At 43.2% G+C, this 26,015-nt stretch overlaps 1 protein-coding gene across 1 annotated transcript in view; it reads left to right on the top strand.

The window, feature by feature from the left end:
- The window catches only part of LOC115469448 (arylsulfatase D-like), a 74,631-nt gene that overhangs the window by 16,809 nt on the left and 31,807 nt on the right, over positions 1 to 26,015 (top strand). The window contains 3 exon segments of the mRNA XM_030202117.1: positions 14,680 to 14,754; positions 14,757 to 14,801; positions 25,224 to 25,647. Coding sequence (XP_030057977.1) covers positions 14,680 to 14,754; positions 14,757 to 14,801; positions 25,224 to 25,647 — 544 coding nt within the window.

Below are 26,015 nucleotides of genomic sequence, written 5' to 3'. Positions count from 1 at the left end.
TATTAAAAAATATCGGCCCATTCCTGTTTTCAGGATAAACGCATTATTTTTGCACAAGCCAGGAACAAAAATCTAAGTGAAATCTTACTTCCATCCACTTTGCCTGACACCACCAAGACAGCTACAGATTTCACCGGACACCACCCATGCGGGTAGTGCACAGTTTGCAAGCACTCCCTTGACATCAGTGAATTCACAGACCAAAGAACAGGCAAGAGATTTACCCTACGGCACTCTTCCTCCTGCAACACCAGCAATGTTATTTATGCAATTGTCTGCTCATGCAATAAAATATATATTGGCAAAACTAACAGACTAGTGAAAACTAGGATAACTGAACACAGAAGCTGTATCAAACGCCAAGTCCAATCAGCACCACTGACAGAACACTGGATGAATGAAAATCACACTGTCGAAGACATCAAGTTTTTTGTAGTTAAGCATTTCACCAAAAGATGGCGCCAAGGGGACCTAAACACTTTACTCAACAGAGAGGAGCAGAAATTCATTTTCTATTTTAACAGCCCCATTTGGAAATTGATTACAGTGTCTTTCTCTGAAAACACAACAGCCAATTTGTACACTCTGCTACTCAGTCACTAGGACTTTTCCACGGATCCTCTGTTTTCCATGCGATACCGCACTCTCATCATTATCTTTATCAGATTATTTATGTATTTCTATGGCATATTTATGTTTTTAATAACATTAACGGCATTCTAATTTATTCATCATTTAGTATCAATCATTTACCATTGATTATTCATGTATTCTCATAGTATATTTATGTTTCTAAGAAGATTAATGATATTCCATTTTATTATTTAGTATTTATCATTGACAGGTTATTGTTTTAGTTCAGATATATAGTTTACATACCTTTTTTATTAGTGTTATTTAGCTTCTTTTGAATGGTAGTAGGAATATTTTTTCATAAGTACATAAGTACATAAGTAGTGCCATACTGGGAAAGACCAAAGGTCCATCTAGCCCAGCATCCTGTCACCGACAGTGGCCAATCCAGGTCAAGGGCACCTGGCACGCTCCCCAAACGTAAAAACATTCCAGACAAGTTATACCTAAAAATGCGGAATTTTTCCAAGTCCATTTAATAGCGGTCTATGGACTTGTCCTTTAGGAATCTATCTAACCCCTTTTTAAACTCCGTCAAGCTAACCGCCCGTACCACGTTCTCCGGCAACGAATTCCAGAGTCTAATTACACGTTGGGTGAAGAAAAATTTTCTCCGATTCGTTTTAAATTTACCACACTGTAGCTTCAACTCATGCCCTCTAGTCCTAGTATTTTTGGATAGCGTGAACAGTCGCTTCACATCCACCCGATCCATTCCACTCATTATTTTATACACTTCTATCATATCTCCCCTCAGCCGTCTCTTCTCCAAGCTGAAAAGCCCTAGCCTTCTCAGCCTCTCTTCATAGGAAAGTCGTCCCATCCCCACTATCATTTTCGTCGCCCTTCGCTGTACCTTTTCCAATTCTACTATATCTTTTTTGAGATACGGAGACCAGTACTGAACACAATACTCCAGGTGCGGTCGCACCATGGAGCGATACAACGGCATTATAACATCCGCACACCTGGACTCCATACCCTTCCTAATAACACCCAACATTCTATTCGCTTTCCTAGCCGCAGCAGCACACTGAGCAGAAGGTTTCAGCGTATCATCGACGACGACACCCAGATCCCTTTCTTGATCCGTAACTCCTAACGCGGAACCTTGCAAGACGTAGCTATAATTCGGGTTCCTCTTACTCACATGCATCACTTTGCACTTGTCAACATTGAACTTCATCTGACACTTGCACGCCCATTCTCCCAGTCTCGCAAGGTCCTCCTGTAATCGTTCACATTCCTCCTGCGACTTGACGACCCTGAATAATTTTGTGTCATCGGCGAATTTAATTACCTCACTAGTTATTCCCATCTCTAGGTCATTTATAAATACATTAAAAAGCAACGGACCCAGCACAGACCCCTGCGGGACCCCACTAACTACCCTCCTCCACTGAGAATACTGGCCACGCAATCCTACTCTCTGCTTCCTATCTTTCAACCAGTTCTTAATCCATAATAATACCAGACGTTTTCAATATTTCTTGTACGTTTTCATGCATATGATTATGAGGCATTTCTAATTTTTATTGTATTCAGTTCATTTATTATTGCTTTTTTAAACATTTTTAAATATATTTTTTATTATTTTAAGTTTTTATTTTTATTAGTTAGAATTTGACCTTTGTAATCCATGTAATTTGGAGTGCTATTTAGTTCATTTACTTTCCAAATTTCATTGTTCTATTTCATATTATACATAAGCCCATAATATATTTATTTATTTAATTATTTATTTTTCAATTATTCACATTAAAAAATTATTTGATCATAATTTCTATAATGTTTATTCATCATTTTTAATTATTCATTATTTATCCTTTTACTTTTCAATTTCTATCATGTTATTACATTATATTATTTTCATTATTAATAAATATATGCTCTGACTTCATCTATTTGAAAAGTAGCAATTACCCAGCAAAGTCAAATTTTGTGACATCACACATTTATAGTTTATCGTAATTAGAGTACAAAATATTTTAAACAAGTCATTTTCAAAAAAAGATTGGGATACATTAGTTCAACATGTTTTAAAACATTTTTATTCTTATTACAATTCATTTATTTTGATAGAGTAGTTGTTTTTATCAATTCTACATTTTTCATTCTTCTATCATTTAAATGTTTTCTCCTTTTTTCACTTTTTTTCTCCTTTTATTACATAAAATGCAAACAAAAAAATTAAGAAAATTTTTTTTTTAATCACATGCATAAACCATCAAAGTCAGCATACATGGTATTTAGTTGGTTTACAAACACATCACATTGAATTTGTTCTGCATCACTTTAATAGGCTTGTCCATAAGTCGATCTCATCACCAATAAAGTTTTCAACAAATTCATTACAGTATATTTATTCATATTTTATTTTTACGTTTTATTTTCTATTTTTCATTTTTTATTTATTCACCCCCATCACTTGAGCTACGTTTCATTATTGAACTTATATTAGCTACGAGCTTGGAGCTGACCAACTCGATATTCACCGGAGCGGTACTCAATAACATTTCTCACAATAATGTTCACATCATTTAATCTGCCCGCTTTTCACAACATTATTGGTCACTATATGCTATTATTCACACGTTTTTCAATTGCGGTTGTTCATTTATAACTCTTTTCCTTTGTGGGCACCCACACGTTGTATACATGTAATGCCATTCAAATATTCATACTGACTTCATTTCCTCCTCTAACCCCTTTAAATGACAACTACTTCAAACCCTCGGTTTGTACTATTGACGTCATTTCTGTGCATTGCCATCGAGGCACTCCATAGTTGACTTCTTAATTCCTGAGTTTGAAGGGTAAGATTTTTTATACACCCATAAGCAGGTAGAATAACGTTTTGAAACTGCCATTCTGTATACTAGCAGCCAGCTGGCAGTTTATTATTTGCGAAGTTTATTTGTCCGTTACACAATGTATACATGAACACTTCCTTTGGCGCCTTTTTTCAAAAAATACCACGACGACTACAGCTTTTCATCAAACACTTAGGCAATCCTTTTCTCATGTTTTCATCTATCTTCTGAGTATATATTTTTTGGAATACGTTGTGCTACATTAAAAATCGCAGTAGACCGTTCATACTTTTATTGCTTTTATTTAGCTTTCTCGTTTACTTTAAGGTGCGACATTAGCCAATCACAGAATAGTGTGGACCGTTAGCTCCATTGTAACAGACACTCCGTTTTGCACTACCAGCATTCAATTTAGGTTTGTTGCATTTTCCTACAACTCGGGCATTCGGCACACACTCAGACGTATCAACCCCCGCCCCCTTCAATACCACACTACAAGCCATATCTTCGATAGAATTGGATTTATTTTGGCCGCAGCCAGGAACATCAAAATTGTTACAACTTAAACAAATTACATTACATCTTCTACTAATCATTATGCCAGCATGCATTTCTACCCGGGTACACAGCTTCTACACGTAGTTGCATATTCTGGGCCACAGGCCAAGCCGTACCAAGCCCCTGTGGCCCCCTGTGCTGTTTTCCAAGCACCCGATGTCACTTGGTGTCTCCCGTTGAAGGAGGCACCTACCACATTTACAAAATGACGTTCTAGGCCTCCCGGCCGCCCAAGCCAGGAGACAAGCTGTATACACGTTGTTTCCCGTTGAAGGAGGCACCTACCACATTTACAAAATGCCGTTCTAGGCCTCCCGGCCGCCCAAGCCAGGAGACAAGCTGTATACACGTTGTTTCCTTATAACAAGGCTGCTCACATGCAAGCCTACCATTTGCATCAACTTGATAATTTTCCACACAACTCTTTCTGCAGCAGTAGTTACCCCAAACTTGTAACTGTTATGTGTCAAGCTGCTGTGTACCCATTGCTGGCTGTGCGTAAACATTGTAGTCTAACGCCTCGCTGCGACAAATCTTGCCTCTCAAGTGGGTGGGCGGGTGGGCGTTGCTCTTCTCCTGCTTCCAAATTCAAAAGGACTTCCTGTGCAGTTCAAATTCCTCTCTCCTCCTCCCTTGCTCCTCCCCTTTTTTCCTGCCCCCTCCCCTTGCTACCCCTTGTTTCCCTCCCACTACTACCTCTGCTCTCTAGCTAGGCCCTCCCTGTACCCTCCCCCACACTTCTGTCTTTGCTGGCCTTCAGCCCGGTTGTGGTCGGCCCCCCTTTAATGGGTGTGCCTGGTTCTTTCACTATTATACTTGGCAAGGCACATTTCTTTATGTTAGCACCGCAATTGTTTTGCTCACTTATACACTTTCTAACACTCACCATTCCGGACGTACTTCCAAACACTTCTGAGCTCGTTTAATTCGTATTCACAACACTTTTATTTGATATATATATATTTTATATAAATACAAAGCTTGTCCACATGTCCAAACACAAAGGGTTACATCATTTTTCACACTTTGGATATACGGTCTATTATTTATCCATCAATTAGATCAATGTTTATAACTAGCACTCACCGTATTTTTCCTAACATCACGGTAGCATTCAATTCATATATTTTTCAACAACACGGTAATACTCTCTAACCTCATGGTAGGTTTTTAAGTTTTTATTTTTAATTTTGGTCTTTTGATTGATTTTTTGTATTTTTGCTGTTTCTGTTATTAACAGTATTTCAATTGTCTTTTTCAGAAGTACCATAACTGCATTTTCTTTTGGTTTTTAATTGAGTGACAACCGAAGAAGGCACTCCTTGTATGCATATATTTATCGTCTAAAAATGTCTATCAACCAAAAATGCTATGTTGCTTGTTCATAAGCAAAATGTATACAGTCACATTATTTACAAATTCCTTAAAAAATTTTTTATACAAATTATTTATTACTTTTTATCTTGAATCTCTGTTCATCATATATATCATATAATTTTATTCATCCTTTTTTCAACTTACTCCAACACTCCAAAATTTATGGTCTGGTTATCACAAAACGTATTACCATTTCTCGTATGTTTTGATTTACAGTTGCCCCATTTAATTGAGTTTTCAACAATTATATACTTTAAACAAATATATCTTGTTTTTTCATTCATAGATACTTTTTATTTTCAGTCCATACAATATTAAGAATTGTTCTCTATATATGTCACTGTGTTTTATATACTTTCCATTATGAATGTTTTAATTTGATTTTTCATTTTAATTGTAATTGTCAATTTACTTTACTTTAATTTTATTTCCCTATAGAATTGTTTGACCCCTGATGCAGGCTTTGTTGCCTAAATACGGCCGTGTCGGGTCATTATTTGATTATCAATAAAGTTTCTTGGATTTCCTCCACACTTGTCCTCACTTTTTCGTTTCCATTGTTTAAAAAGTTTATTAAAACATGATGCCTTGTTTTGGCACAGCTGCCTGCGTCAGGAGTCCGATAGTGTAGCTTCTTGGTGCATCTAAACAGAAAAAGGCTCCTGTGAAAAGAAGACCACCAAACAATAATGCAAAATAGCATATGACAACTTCTCTGTTATTTTCATTTCTCCCGACAGAGGTTACGCTGTTCAGAATCCTGACACAGGCGGCCACACAGAAACACAGCACCCGTGTCAAGTCTTAGAAGTGTCCTCTGTTCTAATATAAGGACTTGGACTCCATGTCTTCTTGGAAGTTGGAAGTGCAATCTGATACCTTACTCCTTTGTCACTCTTGTGATTTGTCGTAATGGTGTCTTTGTCCTCCACCTTGGTGATGTCTCTTTCCCCAAAATAGAGTGCCATCTACTGAATCTGGCCCTAAATGTATAAAATCCTTATCTGTGCATTTTCACAGCACTCTGGATAGTACTGCTGAAAAATCTTAGACCATCATGGCATTATCTGAATAATGCTGGGGCAGAGAGCAGGTGGAGCACGAGCGTCAGCAATTTTAGAACCAAAAGGCGGTAAATAAATCCTAATAAATAAATAAACTATAAGGCTGTCCTAAACTGAACTACTTTGCTATATGGACAGTGGCTGAATGTTGCAACTGTATACACATATTCATTGCCGCCGCTTTTACAGATAGCGACACTGAATATACATAAAGGGGTGAATTCTATAAATCGCCCTTAAAAAGTCAACATAAAAAAGGCCGTTTAAAGACTATTCTATAAGCAACGCCTAATGTTAGGCACAGTTTATAGAATAGAGCTTAAGCACAGGGGTCATGTGTAATGTAGGCGTGTCCATTTGCACCAATGAAAACGCAGTACAAATGCCCCTGCCTAAATTTAAAGGTGGAACCTCCTTATTCTGTAATTGCACGCCTAACTCAAATCCACACCCGCGCTCTGCCCCAAAATGCCCATAACCCTCCCATTTCTGGGGCCCCTTTTCTGGGACGGACATAAAATTGAGGCACAGATCTGTTGGAATGTATTGTATTTTACATGCATTGCCTGTCAGAAATTGTTTTTCTCTGTGATTACTCTGTGACCTCTGATGTGAATTACTTAGAGAGGTCACAGCTATGCAACTTCCTGTGGGGGTCAGACACAGCACATGGAGCTCATGATCTCTCCTAACCTGAGAGGATCTATGGTGGTGTGAGCATCCATTACCATCTAAGCACATGGAAAGAGCTGATAATCCAAATGTATAGTATTATGTATATACTAGTAAAAAAGGCCCGTTTCTGACACAAATGAAACGGGCGCTAGCAAGGTTTTCCTCGGAGTGTGTATGTTTGGGAGAGTGTATGTGAGAGTGACTGTTTGAGAGTCAGAGTGAAAGTGTGAGTGTGTGAGAGAGAGAGTGTGTTTGTGAGAGAGTGTGTGTGTGAGAATGAGAGTGTGTGCAAGTGTGTATGTGAGACACAGTGTGATAGAGAGTGTGTGTGTGTGCCCATCCATGCTCCTCTGTCCCCTGCCCCCTCCATTCATCCCTATCCAGCATTTTCCCTCTCTGCCTGAGGCCTGCCCTGCAATCCATATCCATCCATGCCCATCTGTCCCCTCCATTCATCCCTATCCAGCAATTCCCCTCTCCCTGAGTCCTGCCCTTCCAATCCATGCCCATCCATGCTCATCTGTCACCTGGCCCCTCCATTTTTCCCTATCCAGCATTTCCCCTCTCTGCCTGAGGCCTGCTCTGCAATCCATATCCATCCATGCCCATCTGTCCCCTCCATTCATCCCTATCCAGCAATTCCCCTCTCCCTGAGTCCTGCCCTTCCAATCCATGCCCATCCATGCTCCTCTGTCACCTGGCCCCTCCATTTTTCCCTATCCAGCATTTCCCCTCTCTGCCTGAGGCCTGCTCTGCAATCCATATCCATCCATGCCCATCTGTCCCCTCCATTCATCCCTATCCAGCAATTCCCTTCTCCCTGAGTCCTGCCCTTCCAATCCATGCCCATCCATGCTCATCTGTCACCTGGCCCCTCCATTTTTCCGTATCCAGCATTTCCCCTCTCTGCCTGAGGCCTGTCCTGCAATCCATATCCATCCATGGCCATCTGTCTCCTCCATTCATCCCTATCCAGCAATTCCCCTCTCCCTGAGTCCTGCCCTTCCAATCCATGCTCCTCTGTCACCTGGCCCCTCCATTCATCCCTATCCAGCAATTCCCCTCTCTGCCTGAGGCCTGCCCTGCAATCCATATGCATCCATGGCCATCTGTGCCCTCCATTCATCCCTATCCAGCAATTCCCCTCTCCCTGAGTCCTGCCCTTCCAATCCATGCCCATCCATGCTCATCTGTCACCTGGCCCCTCCATTTTTCCCTATCCAGCATTTCCCCTCTCTGCCTGAGGCCTGCCCTGCAATCTATATCCATCCATGGCCATCTGTCCCCGCCATTCATTCTTATCCAGCAATTCCCGTCTCCCTGAGTCCTGCCCTTCGAATCCATGCCCATCCATGCTCATCTGTCACCTGGCCCCTCCATTTTTCCCTATCCAGCAATTGCCCTCTCTCCCTGAGGCCTGCCCTGCAATCCATTTCCATCCATGCCCATCTGTCCTCTCTATTCATCCCTATCCAGCAATTTCCCTCTCTCCCTGAGTCCTGCCCTCCCAATCCATGGCCATCCATGCTCCTCTGTCCCCTGCCCCCTCCATTCATCCCTTTCCAGCAATTCCCCTCTCTCCCTGAGCCTGCCCTCCCAATCCATGCCCATCCATGCTCCTCTGTCCCCTCCATTCATCCCTTTCCAGCAATTGCCCTCTCTCCCTGAGCCCTGCCCTCCCAATCCATGCCCATCCATGCTCCTCTGTCCCCTGCCCCCTCCATTCATCCCTTTCCAGCAATTGCCCTCTCTTCCTGAGCCCTGCCATCCCAATCCATGCCCATCCATGCTCCTCTGTCCCCTGCCGCCTCCATTCATCCTTTTGCAGCAAGTCCCCTGTCTCCCTTTCATGACCCCCCTTGCATCCATGCTCCTCTCTCTCCCATGTCCCAGCCTGGGCTGCCCTCTTCTTCCCCCCCCCCCCTTCGCATCCATGCTGTCGTTTCTCCCCTGCCCTGCCGCTCCCATTGTTGTTCTTTAGTGGCCACCCTCTTCTCTCCCCCCAACATGGTTGTTTTGGTTTTTTTTTTCTTGTTTTTAAATTTACCTCCGTGCCGGTTCCGGCAGCGAAGCGTCAGGGAAGGAGGTGGCGCTCCCGACGTCTAGGTTTCCCTTCGCTGTGTTCCGCCTTCTTTTGACGTCATCCTTGACGTCAGAAGAAGGCGGAACACAGCGAAGGGAAGGCTAGACGTCGAGAGCGCCGCCTCCTTCCCTGACGCTTCGCTGCCGAGCGTTGCGATTGGTTGAGTGTCATTGCTCCGCCCTCGACGTCATCACGTTTGACGCGTGGGCGGGGCAGACACAATGCGATCTCACCCCCTTCACTTTAGAATGTTGGCTAACAGAGGCTTCATTAGAACGTTGGAGGTGCGTTTTATATAGAGAGATAAGCCTGTCTGAATATAAACTAACTACAAACTGTGAGTAAACAGATGTTTTGTTACTTCAACTTTAAAGTGACTCAGCAGTGAATTATTCTGGGGTGTATGAGAGAGATGAAGAAAAGAAATTAACATTTCTAAAGCTGAAGCTGTGTGTATAAAATCTGCTAATTATTTACTACAAATAATCCAACAAAAGGGTTATGGGCCCAGGCCAGGAATTGAAAAAGAAGAGAAATATTACCAGGCAGTAAAAAAAAGCCACATTTTTCTCTTAAGTTTTAAAAGAAAGATTCAGTCTGTCTCTCTCTCCCCCCACACACCAGACAGAAGGCTAAGAAAATGGCTGAGGGAGGAAATTCACCATTTTTCCACTCTCTCAAGGTGCCTAAATTAACTGAATTTAATTATCAGCAGTGGGAACTAAGATTCATATGTCTCCTTCAAGCAAAGAAATTAAATATATGCTTAGACCAAAACAGAACAGCTGAAAATATGGCTGAATGGGACAATGCAAACTATTATGTGAAGTGCATGTTTTTGGAAGCTCTCTCAGAGAAACAAGCCATATTAGTGGAGGGAAAAGATACACCAAAGGACATCTTATATAAACTGAGAACTATGTATGCAACTACATATGCAAAACAGCAACCAATTTGGTTGGCAGAGTTGAATGAAACCAAATTAAGGGATAAAAGTAAGTGTAATGATCACATTATGCATCTTATGTCTTCATTTCAAAAGCTAGAACTTTCTGGAATTCCCATGTGTGATGCATTGAAAAGAGCATTTCTTTTTACCTCACTATCAAAGAAGTTTGATGTTTTTAGGTCTGTAAATGAAGCCATTGAAGGGCAATCTTTTGAACAGGCAGCATCAAAACTGAGGCAGGAATGCATAATTAATGATTCTGAGGAGAAGTGTTCTCAAAGTCAGTCAGAGAGAAATGAAACAAATTTCTTGGCAAAGAACAGAGGAAGGCGGAGCTATGGGAAAACTCCACCCAAGGGCAAGCTGATTTGCTACTCATGTGGAAAGGAGGGACATGTATCTAAATGGTGTAAGGAAACACAAAACACTCCCTCTAGCTCACCTAAGCCAATGGAACAAAAGAATTCTCCAACCAGGAAATGTATGAAAGACAATGATAAACATAAGGGCTTTCTAATGGTAGAAAAATCTTTGACTATGGTAAATAATAATTCAAATGAAAGTACTTGGATTTTGGATTCGGGGAGCACATGCCATTTAACCAATTGTAAGGATTTCTTTCAGGAAATGTGTCCAGAAGAAGGTATTCTTAAAACTGCAAACGCAGGGACTGCTAAGATCCAAGCAAAAGGCATTGGATTCTTAAAATGCAAAGTGTCTAATGAAGTTAAAGAAATTCCTGTAAGTGATGTCTTGTATATTCCCCAAGCAGTTTGCAATATGCTTAGTGTATCTACATTAGATAAGAAGGGATTTGTGATTCATTTTGAAAACAGTAAGTGCACAATCTCTAAAAATGATGAAGTGTATGCTGAAGCTTTTATGCATAATGATATTTATAAACTGAGCATTTCAGGTGAAGCCTCACATATGGCGCAAGTAAGGAAGAATGATGGTAAATGTAGTCTGGAAATCTGGCACCGCCGCCTGGGACATCGTGATTTTAAGGTGATCCAGGATCTTTACAGTAAGCAACTAGCCACTGGCATTCAAATCAGTGCAGGTACTGGTAAAATGGAGAAATGCATAGACTGTGTTACTCAAAAGGGTGTGAGACCCTAATTTCCTGCATTCACAGGAAATAGGAGTAATAAAGTACTGGACTTAATACACAGTGACTTATGTGGACCGTTTAATATCCCATCATTGGGAAATAACAGATTTGTGCTAATATTCTTGGATGATTTCTCTAGATATTGTGTGGCCTATTTGCTGAAGAAAAAAGTCAAGTCACAGACATGCTGAAGAAATACGTAGCCATGGTGAGCAATAAATTTGAAAGAAAACCAAAGGTTCTTCAGACCGACAATGGTGGTGAGTTCACTTCACAAAGCATGCGCACATTTCTAGAACAAGAAGGCATTCAGCATATCACAACAGTAGCTTATACACCAGAGCAAAATTCTGTTGCAGAGAGAAAATTTAGGTCACTTGTGGAAATGACCAGGTGTATGCTGTCAGATAGCAATCTCCCTAAAAGACTATGGGGGGAAGCCATTCTCACAGCAGTGTACCTACAAAACAGAATGCCAACTAAAGGCGCTGAGCGCACACCACATGAGACATGGCATGGTAGGAAGCCAAACCTGACACACATAAGAACATTTGGAAGTACAGCATATGCTCATGTACCAAAGAAAAGAAGGCATAAGCTGGATTCCACAACAGAAAGGGGCATTTTAGTTGGCTATGCTCCAGGACACAAAGGATATAGAATTTTGAATCTGAAAACTGGCATTGTTGGCATAAGACATGTTACATATTTTGATGAAAACAAAAGGGTTGATAAAGGCTGGATTATCCCAGATGAGCCTTATCATCCAGAATATGAAACTAGAACCATAATAGACATGCCAGTGTATATAAATGCCATACCAAGGCAGATGTCTGAAAGCAACTCATCTGTATCTAACGAGGAACAGGCAGAGGAAGCAGACACAGAAAGGATCATCGCAGGAGACAGTACAGTTGGAGAAGGGGAATCAATTGGAGAAGGACTCTCAGATTTAGAGGATGCGGAAAGGTCAGACCAACCTGTTGTCAGACGCTCATCCAGGGAAAACAAAGGTGTTCCACCCCCAAGACTGTCTTACCTAACAAAGTCAGCAGAAGCTCAAGAGCCCTTAACATGGGATGAGATTGAGAAAATGCCAGCAGAAGAAGCTGCTGAATGGCATAAAGCTGCACAAGAAGAAATTGATGCATTGCATAAAAATAAGACTTGGATTCTTACAAAATTACCTCCTGGCAAGAAAGCTATAGGATGCAAATGGGTATTCAAGTTAAAAAGGAATGCACAAGGAAAAGTGGAAAGGTATAAAGCCAGATTAGTCGCAAAGGGATATCTTCAAAATATGGAGAAGATTTTGATGAAGTGTTTGCACCTGTAGTGAAACACACGACAATTAGAACACTTCTGAGCATTGCAGTCTCAAAAGGCATGCAAGTCAACCACATTGATGTGAAAACCGCATTTCTTCATGGAGATATAACTGAAGACTTGTACATGGAACAGCCAACAGGTTTCATAAATACAAAACAAAGACAGCTAGTGTGTAAATTAAACAAAGGTCTTTATGGATTAAAGCAAAGTGCAAAATGTTGGAATGACAAATTGCATGAAATATTGACAAATTTAGGATTTAAGCAAGGTGAAGCAGATAAATGCTTGTACACTAGGTGCAGAAATGGACAATATGCATACATTTTAGCTTTTGTTGATGATCTGCTCATTGCAAGCGAAAGTGAGCAAGAGTACAAGGACATTGTAAAATATTTAAACCTGAATGTTGAGATAAAAGAACTTGGTAATGTGTCATACTATCTTGGTATAGAAATTGAGAAACAAAATGATGGTTCTTATCTTCTAAGCCAGAAGCAGAAATAAATGAGCTTATTGAAAGTTTAGGTATGCAAGATGCCCAAGTTGTAAGCACTCCCATGATCACTGATTTTCTGAAGGATGAAACAGTAAGAGAACCTTTACCAGATAACATCCAATATAGATCAGCCATAGGTAAGCTTTTATATCTGACTACCACATACAGGGCTGATATAGCAAATGCAGTAGGAATTTTGAGCAGAAGGGTCAGCTCACCTACCAAATCAGATTGGACTGCAGTTAAAAGGATGGTAAGGTATTTAAAAGGTACCATTGATTGTAAATTAAAGATTTCAGCCAATAGTAATCCAAAACTAATATGTTACTGTGATTCAGATTGGGCAGGGGATCATTCTGATTATAAATCCACAAGTGGATATGTGTTTATGTATGGAAATGTACAAATTTCTTGGGCCAGTCATAAACAAAGTATTGTGAGTCTGTCTTCTACAGAAGCTGAATATGTGGCCGTATCAGAAGCATGCAGAGAACTGATGTGGATTGAAAAACTTTTGCTGGATTTTGGAATAGCTGAACAGAGACCAATCCAGTTAATGGAAGATAATCAGAGCTGCATCCGACTGTCACAGAATGACAAGGTTCAGTCACGCACCAAGCACATCGCAACGAAATACCACAACGTGCGAGAGCTGGCGAAAGAAGGGGTCATCAGTCTACACTATTGTCACACCAATGAGATGACAGCTGACATCATGACCAAACCGTTACCCAGAGAACGTTTTGAGAATCTGCATATAAAGCTTGGACTTTGTGTGAATTAATAATTGCATGACAGTTATGCATGAGAAGGGGTTTGTTGGAATGTATTGTATTTTACATGCATTGCCTGTCAGAAATTGTTTTTCTCTGTGATTACTCTGTGACCTCTGATGTGAATTACTTAGAGAGGTCACAGCTATGCAACTTCCTGTGGGGGTCAGACACAGCACATGGAGCTCATGATCTCTCCTAACCTGAGAGGATCTATGGTGGTGTGAGCATCCATTACCATCTAAGCACATGGAAAGAGCTGATAATCCAAATGTATAGTATTATGTATATATAAGCCTGTCTGAATATAATCTAACTACAAACTGTGAGTAAACAGATGTTTTGTTACTTCAACTTTAAAGTGACTCAGCAGTGAATTATTCTGGGGTGTATGAGAGAGATGAAGAAAAGAAATTAACATTTCTAAAGCTGAAGCTGTGTGTATAAAATCTGCTAATTATTTACTACAAATAATCCAACAAGATCAGACGCCTAAATTTACACGCGGTCATATTGATTTCAATTAGCACCAGTAATTGCTTGTTAAAAAGCCAAGTATTGGCACGAATTGGCTCATTCAATTAAATTGTGCAGACAAATTTTGGTGACTTTTATAGAATTAGGGGGGAAAATATTCAAACACTGCAGCCAAATTTTATAAATATTCTGTGGAGATTTAAATATTGAACCAAATGTATATTTCTAATGCAGTTCTGTTGTCTCATTGAATCAAACAGTAGCAATTAGGAATAAAATTGCTTTTATCTTTTTACTGTACAATAAGAAAATGCCTCATCTTTTTGTTACACATTTAGGTATGGATGCTATAAAATCTATTCGTGTTCTTTATTGGCTTGGTGGACCAGGGGGACTCCCACCAAATGAAACAACGTTGCCAAGGTCCTACAGCAACAAGGTTACACCACTGGACTTATAGGTATGGGGTCTCTTGTTTTCCTATGCACCATAATAGTAATTATGAGGCTTACCATATATATTCATGTATAAGTCGAGGGCACTTTTAGGACTAAAAAAGACCAAAGATGCTGTGACCCATGTATAAGTCAAGGCTGGGTCCCACATTGCTCCCTTCCATCTTCAGTTCCAGCATTGCTCCCTCTCACTCTCCCTCTTATCTAGCATCTCCCTTGTCTTTCCCAAACCCACTCCTCCTCCTCATAGCCCACAGTTTCACAGATTTCCATAGGGTCAGAACAGACTTAAATCCAGAAGGAAACGGCTAAATCTTCAGATTTCAGTATGTGAGGATTATATATAGGGTTACCATATTTGCCCTAAGGAAAAGGACACATGCCCTGCCCCCTGTCACACCCCACCCTGCCCATCACACCCCGCCCCGCGTCACACCCTGCCCCCTGTCACTTTGCTCCCCTGAAAGCCAGATTCTCTCTCGCTCTCCCTCCATGTATATCCCCTCCCTAATTTTCCAGCTTCCCTCCACTCACATGACTCCATTTACTTCCCCTCCTCTCCCCTCCTACACCTTATTGTAGTGCCCTGGTGGTCTAGTGGCCTCTTTGGGGCAGGAAAGAGCCCCCTCTTTCCTGCCTGGCATGGCTGTAGACCTGTCTTGCTCCCGGCACCAATTCAAAATGGTTGCCGAGAGTTCACGCAGTGAACTTGCAAGACTTCTGTGGAAGTCTCATGAGGCCGCTGCTTGAACTCTTGGCAGCCATTTTGAAGCAGTGCCAGGAGCAAGACAGTCTGCAGCCGTGCCAGGCAGGAAAGAGGGGTATTTTTCCTGCCCCAAAGCAGGGGCGTATCTGGCCTCCGGCGGTAGGGGGTGCCAGAGCCAGAGGGAGGGGTCACATTTTACCCCCCCTGCCGCCACCGACCCCCCCTCCGCCATTACCGGACCCCCCCCCCACTGCCACCAACGACTCTCTCCACCCCCCCTCCCGCCGCCAGCCCTCCCCCGCTGCCATTTCTTACTTTTGCGTCCGCTTCCTCCTGCGCCTTTAAAAATATTTCTTCAGCTGGCGGGGGACCCCAACCCCCGCCAGCCAACCCGAGGTGACAACTTGCAAGTTCTTCCTCTGCCGTGGCCAACATGCTGGAGTTGAGCGGCTGAATCCAGTTCGGAGTCTGACGTCGCAGCACGTTGTACATGCTGCGACGTCAGACTCCGAACTGGATTCAGACGCAAAAGTAAGAAACAGCAGCGGGGGTGGCTGGCGGCGGGAGGGGGGCCAGGGCGAAATCTGCGGGGGGCCCAGGCCCCTGTGGCCCCACGCAGATACGCCCCTGCCCAAATAGGTTACTAGACCACCAGGGCACTACACTAAGGTAAAGGAGGGGAGGGGAGGATAGGACACCCTGAGGCCCACCTGCCCATCCTCCCACCAGCCTGCCCGTTTGTCAGCAAATCTGGACAAACGGGCAGGCTGGCAAAACCCATCCGGATGCCCAGCCGTGTCCTCAAAAAGAGGACATCTTCGGGTAAAACTGGACGTATGGTAGACCTATTATATATTTATCCCTCACTGATAAAAGTCTGTCACTCTAAACTTTAGCAGGTTCATTAAAGCAAAATGTGTTTTCACAAATCAGAAACCCTTCCTATCCAAGGAGAGTATTTTATTCAGGAACCAGTTTCTTAGCACCTATGCACACTCCTGTTTTTCTTTTATAAAAAAACAAAATCAGAATTTCACTCACCAACTCTTTCAACTCTGTGCCAACAACTTCTTTGAACCTAATACTTGCGCCATCAGCTAATCAAACAGCTTTTAGCTGTAGGCTGTAGTGGTCTTCAGGTCACCTGATAATTATGCATACTTCCCTGTAGGCATGCCCTCCTCTCAGTGTACATGTTCAGAACAAACTTTCAACCAACCAGAACATTTACAGATTTAAAACAGTACTATTTAATATTATCAGTCCCCAGTCTCACTTGCACACCTCCGTCTAAGCTTCTTTAATTTGAACACTATTAAAACTCACCCTGACCTAACCACTAGAACATATCAAGTGAAAGCTAACCCAAACATATCATCACCCTGGCAACCAGAATGCGGAGTACCACAAGGATCACCATTATCACCGATCCTTTTCAACCTCATGAAAAGGGGGGGCAGTTGAGGACGTCCAAAATGTTTGAAAGAAGGACGTCCATGCCTTCGTTATGCCTCCGCTGACACATACATACCTCCCCCCCAGGGACCTGCTTACTACCCCCCCCCCCCCCCCCACCCACAGGGATGGTCAAATTTCAAAAGCCTGGAGGAATGGCAGAGCAGCCTAGTGGCTAGACTACTGGTCTTGTAATCTAGAGGTAGCCAGTTCAAATCCCACTGTTGCTACTTGTGATGCAAAATCCAAAAAATAAATTAAAAGGGTGTCAAAGGCATGGCTGTCCTTCTCACAGAAACATTTTGGACGTCCTCAACTGCCATTGCAGGGAAGGACGTCTTCAACTGCTATCACAGGGATGGAGGCATAGCAAAGGACATATTCTAAAAAACAAAAACAAAAGTTTTTGAAGTTGTTTTTTTGGGGGGTTGGGAGATGGTTAGTGACCACTTGAGAAGTCAGGGGAGGTCATCCCCGATTCCCTCCAGTGGTCATCTGGTCAGTTCTGGCACCTATTTGTTGCTTGGTCATGGAAGAAAATGGACCAAGTAAAGTCGGCCAAATGCTCGTCAGGGCCGTCCTTCTTTTTTCCATTATCGGCCGAGGGTGGCTATCTCTTAACCACGCCCCTGTCCCGCCTTCACTACCCTGCCGACACACCCCCTTGAACTTTCGCCGTCCCCACGACAGAAAGCAGTTGAAGCCGGCCAAAATTGGCTTTCAATTATGTCGATTTGGCCGGCATTGGGAGAAGGGCATCCATCTCCTGATTTGTATCGGAAGATGGCCGCCCTTCTGTTTCAGAAATAAGCAGGACTGTCTCATAATCTCAGCCCAATACAACACATATAAACCCACAAACATAAACACTCTAGGTTACACCCTTCCTATCGCAGACAGTTTGAAAATCCTCGCAGTAACAATTGACTGGAATCTCTCACTCGAGAATCAAGTGAAATCCACCATAAAGAAAATGTTCCACTCAATGTGGAAACTCAAACGTGTGAAACCATTCATCCCAAAGGAAATATTTTGCAACTTAATACAATCAATGGTGCTAAGCTATGCAAACTACTGCAATGGAATCTACACGGGCTGTAAAGAACAAATTATAAAGAAACTCCAGACCGCTCAAAACACAGCAGCCAGGCTTATATTTGGCAAATCGTGTTTTGAAAGCGCCAAACCCCTCCGAGAAAAACTGCACTGGCTCCCAATCAAAGAACGTATTGCTTTCAAAATCTGCTCCTTGGTCCATAAAACTATCTATGACGAAGCCCCTGGATACATGAAAGACCTCATAGACCTACCAACCAGAAATACAACAAGATCAAGTCAAATATACCTGAATCTCCACTACCCAAACAACAAAAGACTCAAATACAAATCAACATATGCATCCAGCTTCTCCTACTTAAGCGCACAACTATGGAACGCACTACCAAAAATAGTAAAAACAACGTACGACCACCTAAAGTTCCGGAAAAAACTAAAAACGAACCTGTTCCAAAAAGCATACTCCACCGACCCAACATAAGAACAAGAATACCAGCTACACAACAACACCGAGAACGCAATGGATTCACCCCAACTCTCCCTCTTCCTACCTAATGTTCCCCCAATGTACCTATTATATTCAATCCCCACTCTACTACAACCACATCTTGTCCTTATGTACACTTTGTATTTGTTCAGACTGGAACCGGCGAACGCCGCTACGGTACTATGTAAGCCACATTGAGCCTGCAAATAGGTTGGAAAATGTGGGATACAAATGTAACAAATAAATAAATAAAATAAATCCTAATTTTTGTTTTCCATTCCTTTCCTAATAATACCTAATGTTCTATTTGCTTTCTTAGCCACAGCAGCACACTGAGCAGAGGGTTTCAATGTATCATCAACAATGACACCTAGATCCTTTTCGTGGTCGGTGACTCCTAATGTGGAACCTTGCATTACGTAGCTATAATTCGGGTTCCTTTTTCCCACATGCATCACTCTGCACTTGCTCACAGATATTCAGTGCTGGGCCATTTCCAGTGACTGGCATTGAATATCCAAGGATTTTTTGGCTGGCTCAAACTTAACCGGCTATGTCAATATTCAGCACTGGCTGGTTAAGTTTATAGCCGCCAAAGATAGGACTGCTATTTAGGTGGTACGATTTGGCTGCTAAACTTAGCCAGTCAGTGCTGAATATTGCCGATTATTGTGCGATATAATGGTTTTATTTTTTATTTATTTCCTGTCGGTACCCTTCTCCACCACTGCCAACTCCAGGCTCCGCCCTTTCTGCCTCGCCTCACCACATGCCTGGAACAAACTTCCTGAGCCCATACGCCAGGCCCCCTCCCTGCCCATCTTCAAAGCCTTGCTAAAAGCCTACCTCTTCAATGTCACCTTCGGCACCTAACCACCATACCTCTATTCAGGAAATCTGGTCTGCCCCTACTTGACATTTCACCCATTAGATTGTAAGCTCCTTGGAGCAGGGACTGTCCTTTTCTTAATCTGTACAGCGCTGCGTAACCCTTGTAGCGTTCTAGAAATGTTAAGTAGTAGTAGTAGTAGTTTTATTTTTGGCATTAACTGTCAGTATTCAGTGGAGATAACGGTAATATGTAAGCCACATTGAGCCTGCAAATATGTGAGAAAATGTGGGATACAAATGTAACAAATAAATAAAAATAAATGTATGCGCCTATATTTAGGCAAACCCATTTACAGCATGTCAATAGAAGGCATAAGTGGGTATGCCTAAATATAGTACTTTAGCATGTAAATGACAGGGTTCTAATTGCACAATTAACCGCGATTAAAAATTATAATTGCTCGATTAGTCGCATGATCAAAATGGGCAACATCTCCTCCCATCTCACTTCCTCCTCTCCCCTCCATGGACACTATCTCCTCCTTTCCCTTCCCTTCCACTCCATAGGCACTATCTACTCCTCTCCCCTCCTTTCTATGTACACCATCTCATCCCCTCCCATCTTTGATCTTTCATCCCCTATTTCCAGCATCTTTCTCTGCTCCCCTCCATCTCTCTCTTTCCTCTTTCTAATGCTCCCCCCATGGTTTGCATCTTTCTCGCTGTCTTCTTTTTTTCTGCTTCCTCTTTCTCCCGTGGCCCCCACCCCCACCGTGGTCCGCATCTTTCTCTCTCTCCTTTTCTTTTTTTCTGCTTCCTCTTTCTCCCATGCCCCTGCTCCACCATGGTCCGCATCTTTCTTTCTGTCTTTGGCATGTCTTCTTACCTCTCCTGGCATGGCACTCCAGCGCCCCCCCTCCTCTGCGGTTCCTTCTCCCTGCTCCACATTGCTGCACTGAAAACAGTGCTGTTTCTCACCTGACCTGAAGCATCTCTCTGTAATGGAAGTTCTGAAGCAGAACTTCCTGTTACAGAGAGACCTGCAGGCAGGGTGAGAAGCAGTGGCGTACCAAGGGGGGGGGGGGCGGTGGGGACGGTCTGCCCCGGGTGCATGCCGCTGGGGGGTGCCGCGGCGCACGCCTGTTGGCTCTGAGTTCGCTAAGTTCGCTCGTTCTCTGCAGCTCCCTCTGCCCCGGAACAGGTTACTTCCTGTTCTGGGGCAGAGGGAGCTGCAGCGAACGAGCGAAGTTAGCGAACTCGGAGCCTACAGGCGCGCGCCACGGCACCCCCCCCCAGCAGCGTGCACCCGGGGGGCCATTTTGCCGGGGGGGGGGGAGGTGTCATTTCGCAGGGGGGGGCGCTGCCCCCGGGGGGGGGGGGGGGCGCATCGGCGATCTGCCCCGGGTGTCATCCAGGCTAGGAACGCCACTGGTGAGAAGAAGTACTGTTTTCATTGCAGCGGTGAGGAGCAGGGAGATGGAGGTGCAGAGGAGAAGGGGGACACTGGAGTGCCGTGCCGGGAGAGGTAAGACAAGGTGCTCGCTAGAGCTGGAGGGATATTAGCATTAATGCATTTAAAATTTTAATGTGAGTTATACATTTAATGCAGTAATTGTGTTATTAAAGCGTTAAATGTACAGACCTAGTATTAATTGAGATTTATGCGCACAACTCGCTAAATGCATTCTGTAACATGGTGCACCCAAATTCTAAGTTGTATAGTTGAAAAGGGGGCATGGCCATGGTGGGGCGTGGGCATTTTTACAATCTATGTGCATTATTTTCCACTCGGATTATTCAGGCACCATATATAGAATCTAGCCCTATGTGACTTGGGAGGTGTTTGGATTCCAGTTTACCAACTGTAATACAATATTGGGGAGTAACTTTTGTAGTTAAATCCCGTCTTTGAAACCTTGGAGTCCTGTTGGACTTCAATCTTACGATGCAGAAACAGGTTGATCAGGTGATTTCAACATCTTTTTTTCAACTTTGCTTCTTGAGTAAGTTAAAGGGGATGGTGCCTGCATCAGACATTCGGACGCTTGTGTAGAGCCTGGTACTGACAAAAATTGATCTTTACGCAAGGAAAGTAAACAAAAACAAGAGAAACAGGAAGTCTATGTGGTTCTCCAAACAAGTGGCTGAAAAAATAAGAGCAAAAGAGGCTTCGTTCAAGAAATACAAAAGAACTCAACGAGAGGATCATGGAAAAGATTATCGGCTTAAACTCAAAGAAGCAAAGAGGGAAATACGGCCACCGAAAGCATGGGGGGGGGGGGGGGGAAGAAATACTGTTCAGTGCCAATCCTTTTGGTGCCAAATTTAAGCGCCAGTTACTAAATCCAGCCCTATGTGTGTAGGTAGGAACCCCACCTATGTCTCACCCATGCTCTGCCCCTACGTGTGTCCCCTTGTAGCAATGGCGTAGCCACGGGTGGGCCAGGGCCCACCCACTTAGGGCTCAGGCCCTCCCAATAGTAGCACACATTTAGTGGTAGCTGGTGGGATTCCCAATCTCCACCAGCTGAAGACTTCCCCCTGAAGGGAACAAAAATGCTACTTTCCATGATACCAGCATCTACGCATGCTCAGTTTTCAGCACATGCTTGCTGCAGACTGCCAAGGTGGAAAGAAGCGTTTTCCCGCCAGCTGAGATATTTATTTTGGTGGTGGTGGGGGGAGGGGGAGAACACTTGGTACCCACCCACTTCTTGCCTAGGCCCACCCAAAATCTGTTGTCTGGCTACGCCCCTGCTAAATTCAACCTGTATAAGTTAAGCAGGTATTTGCAGAAGGGCACTCTCTACTTAACCTGCTATGGGGTTACCACATAAAGATTGGACTGACTTTTATACGGCCCTATTTATATGGTTAACTTGGCCATTAAGTGCTGAATATTGGCACTTAACCGGCCAAGGGCTGACTCTGCCCTGGAATGCCCCCAAGAGAACCAGTTTTGCGTTAGGCGCTAACTGGACATTTTCAGTGGTATTAACAGGATAAGTGCCATTGAAAATGACCGGTTAGCCCCAATTGCTTTGAATATCGACCAGAAAGAGGTTAGTACAACTAAGAGTGTATTAGGCATACCTGCTGATGTTTATGACTATGGAATGGCATGTACGTGCAGGGCCACTCAGATTAGGGGGGAGGGGCAAACAGGGCAACTGCTCTGGGCCCCACAGCTCCAGGGGACTCCGTGGTCCAGACATCTCTTCCCCTTTCCCTCCACCACAGTCTGTCTCCTCATCCCTTCCTGATCTTCTTTAAAAATTATTTTTCTTCTCAGAGAGGCCCCAGTGCGGCAGCCACTCTTACAAGCTGCCTATGGATGCCCCGAAGTTTTCCCTCTCTGCCGCGATCAGCCCCCCTCTGACGCAATTTCCTGTTTGCACCTGGGCGGATCGTGCAGAGGGAAGATTCAGGATAGCCATAGGCAGCTTGTGAGGATAGCTGCTGTGCTGGGGCCCCTCTGAGAAGGGAAATAACAATTTTAAAGAAGACCATAAGGTGAGGGAAAGGGAGGGAGATGGACTGTGGTGGGGAGAAGGGGAAGAGATGCCCGGACCGCGTAGTAGCAATGCAGGTGGGGAGATGGGGGGGGGGGGGGGGATCAGGGGCTCCCACAATGTTTAAAACTGTGCCTGTGTATGTGGCAAGAGTCGGGGATTTGTGGACAGTGTAGATGTTGGGAGGTGTGTGCACACATCCGTGGGCTAAATTTATAAGTATGTAGATCAGGGGTGTATCTGTAATGGGGCCATGGGGGCCAGGGCCCCCGTAGATTTGGCCCTGGACCCCCCTACCGACGGCCCTCGCAACCCCCCCTCCCGCCGCCAACCTGCCGTCACCTACCTTTGCTGGCGGGGGACCCCAACCCCCGCCAGCCGAAGCCGTCTTCCTTTGCTGTTTGATTCTTCTCTCTGAGTCTGACTCTGACGTCCTGCAGGTCAAGGGCTCCTGGTAGCTTCCCAAATGTGCAAACATTCTATACATGTTATTCCCGAAATTGTGGATTTTTTCCATTTAGTAGCGGTCTATGGACTTGTCCTTTAGGAAACCGTCCAAACCCTTTTTAAACTCTGCCAAGCTAACTGCCTTCACCAAGTTCTCTGGCAACGAATTCCAGAGTTTAATTATGCGTTTCTCATATTTGTTTTAAATGTACTACACTGTAGTTTCATCGCATGCCCCCTAGTCCTACTATTTTTGGAAAGCGTAAACAGACGCATCACATCCACCTGTTCCACTCCACTCATTATTTTATATACCTCTATCATGTCTCCCCTCAGCCGTGTCTTCTCCAAGCTGAAAAGCCCTAGCCTCCTTAGTCTTTCTTCATAGGGAAGTCGTCCCATCCCCGCTATAATTTTTGGCGCCCTTCGCTGCACCTTTTCCAATTCCACTATATCTTTCTTGAGATGCAGCGACCATAATTGAACACAATACTCAAGGTGCGGTCGCACCATGGAGCGATACAACGGCATTATAACATCCTCACACCTGTTTTCTATACCTTTTCTAATAATACCCAACATTCTATTCGTTTTGCTAGCCGCAGCAGCACACTGAGCAGAAGGTTTCAGTGTATTATCAGTGACGACACCCAGATCCCTTTCTTGGTCCGTTACTCCTAACGTGGAACCTTGCATGACGTAGCTATAATTCGGGTTCTTTTTTCCCACTTTCCTTACACTTGCTCACATTAAATGTCATCTGCCATTTAGCCGCCCAGTCTCCCAGTCTTGTAAGGTCCTTCTGTAATTTTTCACAATCCTCTCATGAATTAACGACTTTGAATAACTTTGTGTCATCAGCAAATTTAATTACCTCGCTAGTTACTCCCATCTTTAAATCAGCGATCCTAGCACTGACCCCAGAGGAACCCCACTAACTACCCTTCTCCACTGTGAATCAATTAGCCTAACCGATGTAAACTGCACCGAATCCTACACAGGGGATTTTTGTGGTATAAAAACCCAAATTGAATTGAATTTATTCAGAACCTTTGCAGAGTGGTGAGATTTACCCAAGAAAGTACGATCACAAAATCACACATATCTGCCATTCAAAATGAAAATCAAATCCAAACAAGCAGCGTGGTGGTGTCTATATCAAAACAAGGACATCAAAGCAGTCCAACTTAGTCCAGAAAAAAGGAAAAGAGGGGGAAAAGTCTCAACAAGTGCTGCAATATTGAATTTTGTTCATTAATTGCATGCACAACAAGTCATCATAGACTGAACCCCCCACCCCCCCCCCCCCCCCCCCAAAAAAGTCTATTTTTATTTTCTTGTATTTATAAATGCTTATATTCACACATAGTTCCAGCTCTAAAAAGTCAAACAAAACCACAAAGTAACTTATCTTTTGACAAATCTGTCCTGCGTATAGACTCCGACGGTCCCGTTTCGTATTTCTTCCTCAGGGAACCCAGACACGGACTTGTGAAAAAGTTAAGTGACTCTTGAAAAAAATATACATGTCAGCAGTGAAACAACTGGACAAAATTAATAATTAAAACAACTGCAATATAGACAGCATGTCTTCATACAAAAAACGCTGGACTGGACGCTGAATCAGCTGACATCTAGCGCGTTGAATAAGCCCAGCTTTAAAATTAAGCAACCCAATAGGAAACTACCACATCGAACAACGTCACCAACGTGATGATGTCGGCCTACGAGATTGACACACAGCTGATGTTGAAAAAAATTCTCTATATCCTTTTTTCTGGACTAAGTTGGACTGCTTTGATGTCCTTGTTTTGATATAGACACCACCACGCTGCTTGTTTGGATGAGATTTACCCAAGACAACAAGCCTTTAAACAAAAAGTCTTAAAGTGATAAAGTAAAGCTACTCTATTAATCTTTCATGTTTTTACAGGAAAATGGCACCTGGGTGTAAATTGTGAATCCCGCACTGACTACTGTCACCATCCTTTAAACCATGGCTTTGATTACTTTTATGGAATGCCGTTCACCCTCTTCAATGACTGTCTACTAGAAGAACCTCCTGAACTATGTGGAGCTCTCAGATCTCAATTATGGTTTTATACGCAAATGATTGCCCTTGCTGTGCTTACAGTAGTCATCATAAAACTCACTGGCTTGTTTCCGTTCTCTTGGAAAATAATCACTTCCTTGGCGCTACTTGGATTTTTGTTTTTCATATCTTGGTACATCAGCTTTGGCTTTGTTCGGTACTGGAACTGTTTAATGATGAGAAACTACGAAATTACCGAACAACCAATTAAAGTAGAAAGAGCAGCTTCACTCATGACGAAGGAAGTAGTTTCGTTCATTGAAAGGTAATACATTTTTGATTAGATTTAGATCAGTAGCTTCATACGGTCATTTCAGTTCTGAGTTCACAGGTATACTTTTTGGAGAAGTTATTCAGTAGAAGGCAACAGACTGGAATATATTTGTTTTTCAGGCTGATATTCAAAGCTTGCAGTTTAGCACTGATTTTTAGCTCTAGGTATCTAAATTAGGGTCCTAAATCCAGGGAAATGTATGGAAGGTCTAAATGTAATAAAGTTAGGGGCAGTATTCAGATGGCGGCAAACTGACTGCCACTGCCAAAAATATATCTGGATATTCAATATCGGGCCATATCCAAGTACTAGCAGTAAGTGCAGATGGCCCTTACTTAACCAGTTAAGAGTATTTTTTA

The sequence above is a fragment of the Microcaecilia unicolor genome, chromosome 4 (genome assembly GCF_901765095.1).
Source record: "Microcaecilia unicolor chromosome 4, aMicUni1.1, whole genome shotgun sequence".
NCBI classification, from domain to species: domain Eukaryota; kingdom Metazoa; phylum Chordata; class Amphibia; order Gymnophiona; family Siphonopidae; genus Microcaecilia; species Microcaecilia unicolor.
The sequence above is the reverse complement of the archived record's forward strand: the minus strand, read 5'-3'. Positions and strand labels throughout refer to the sequence as shown.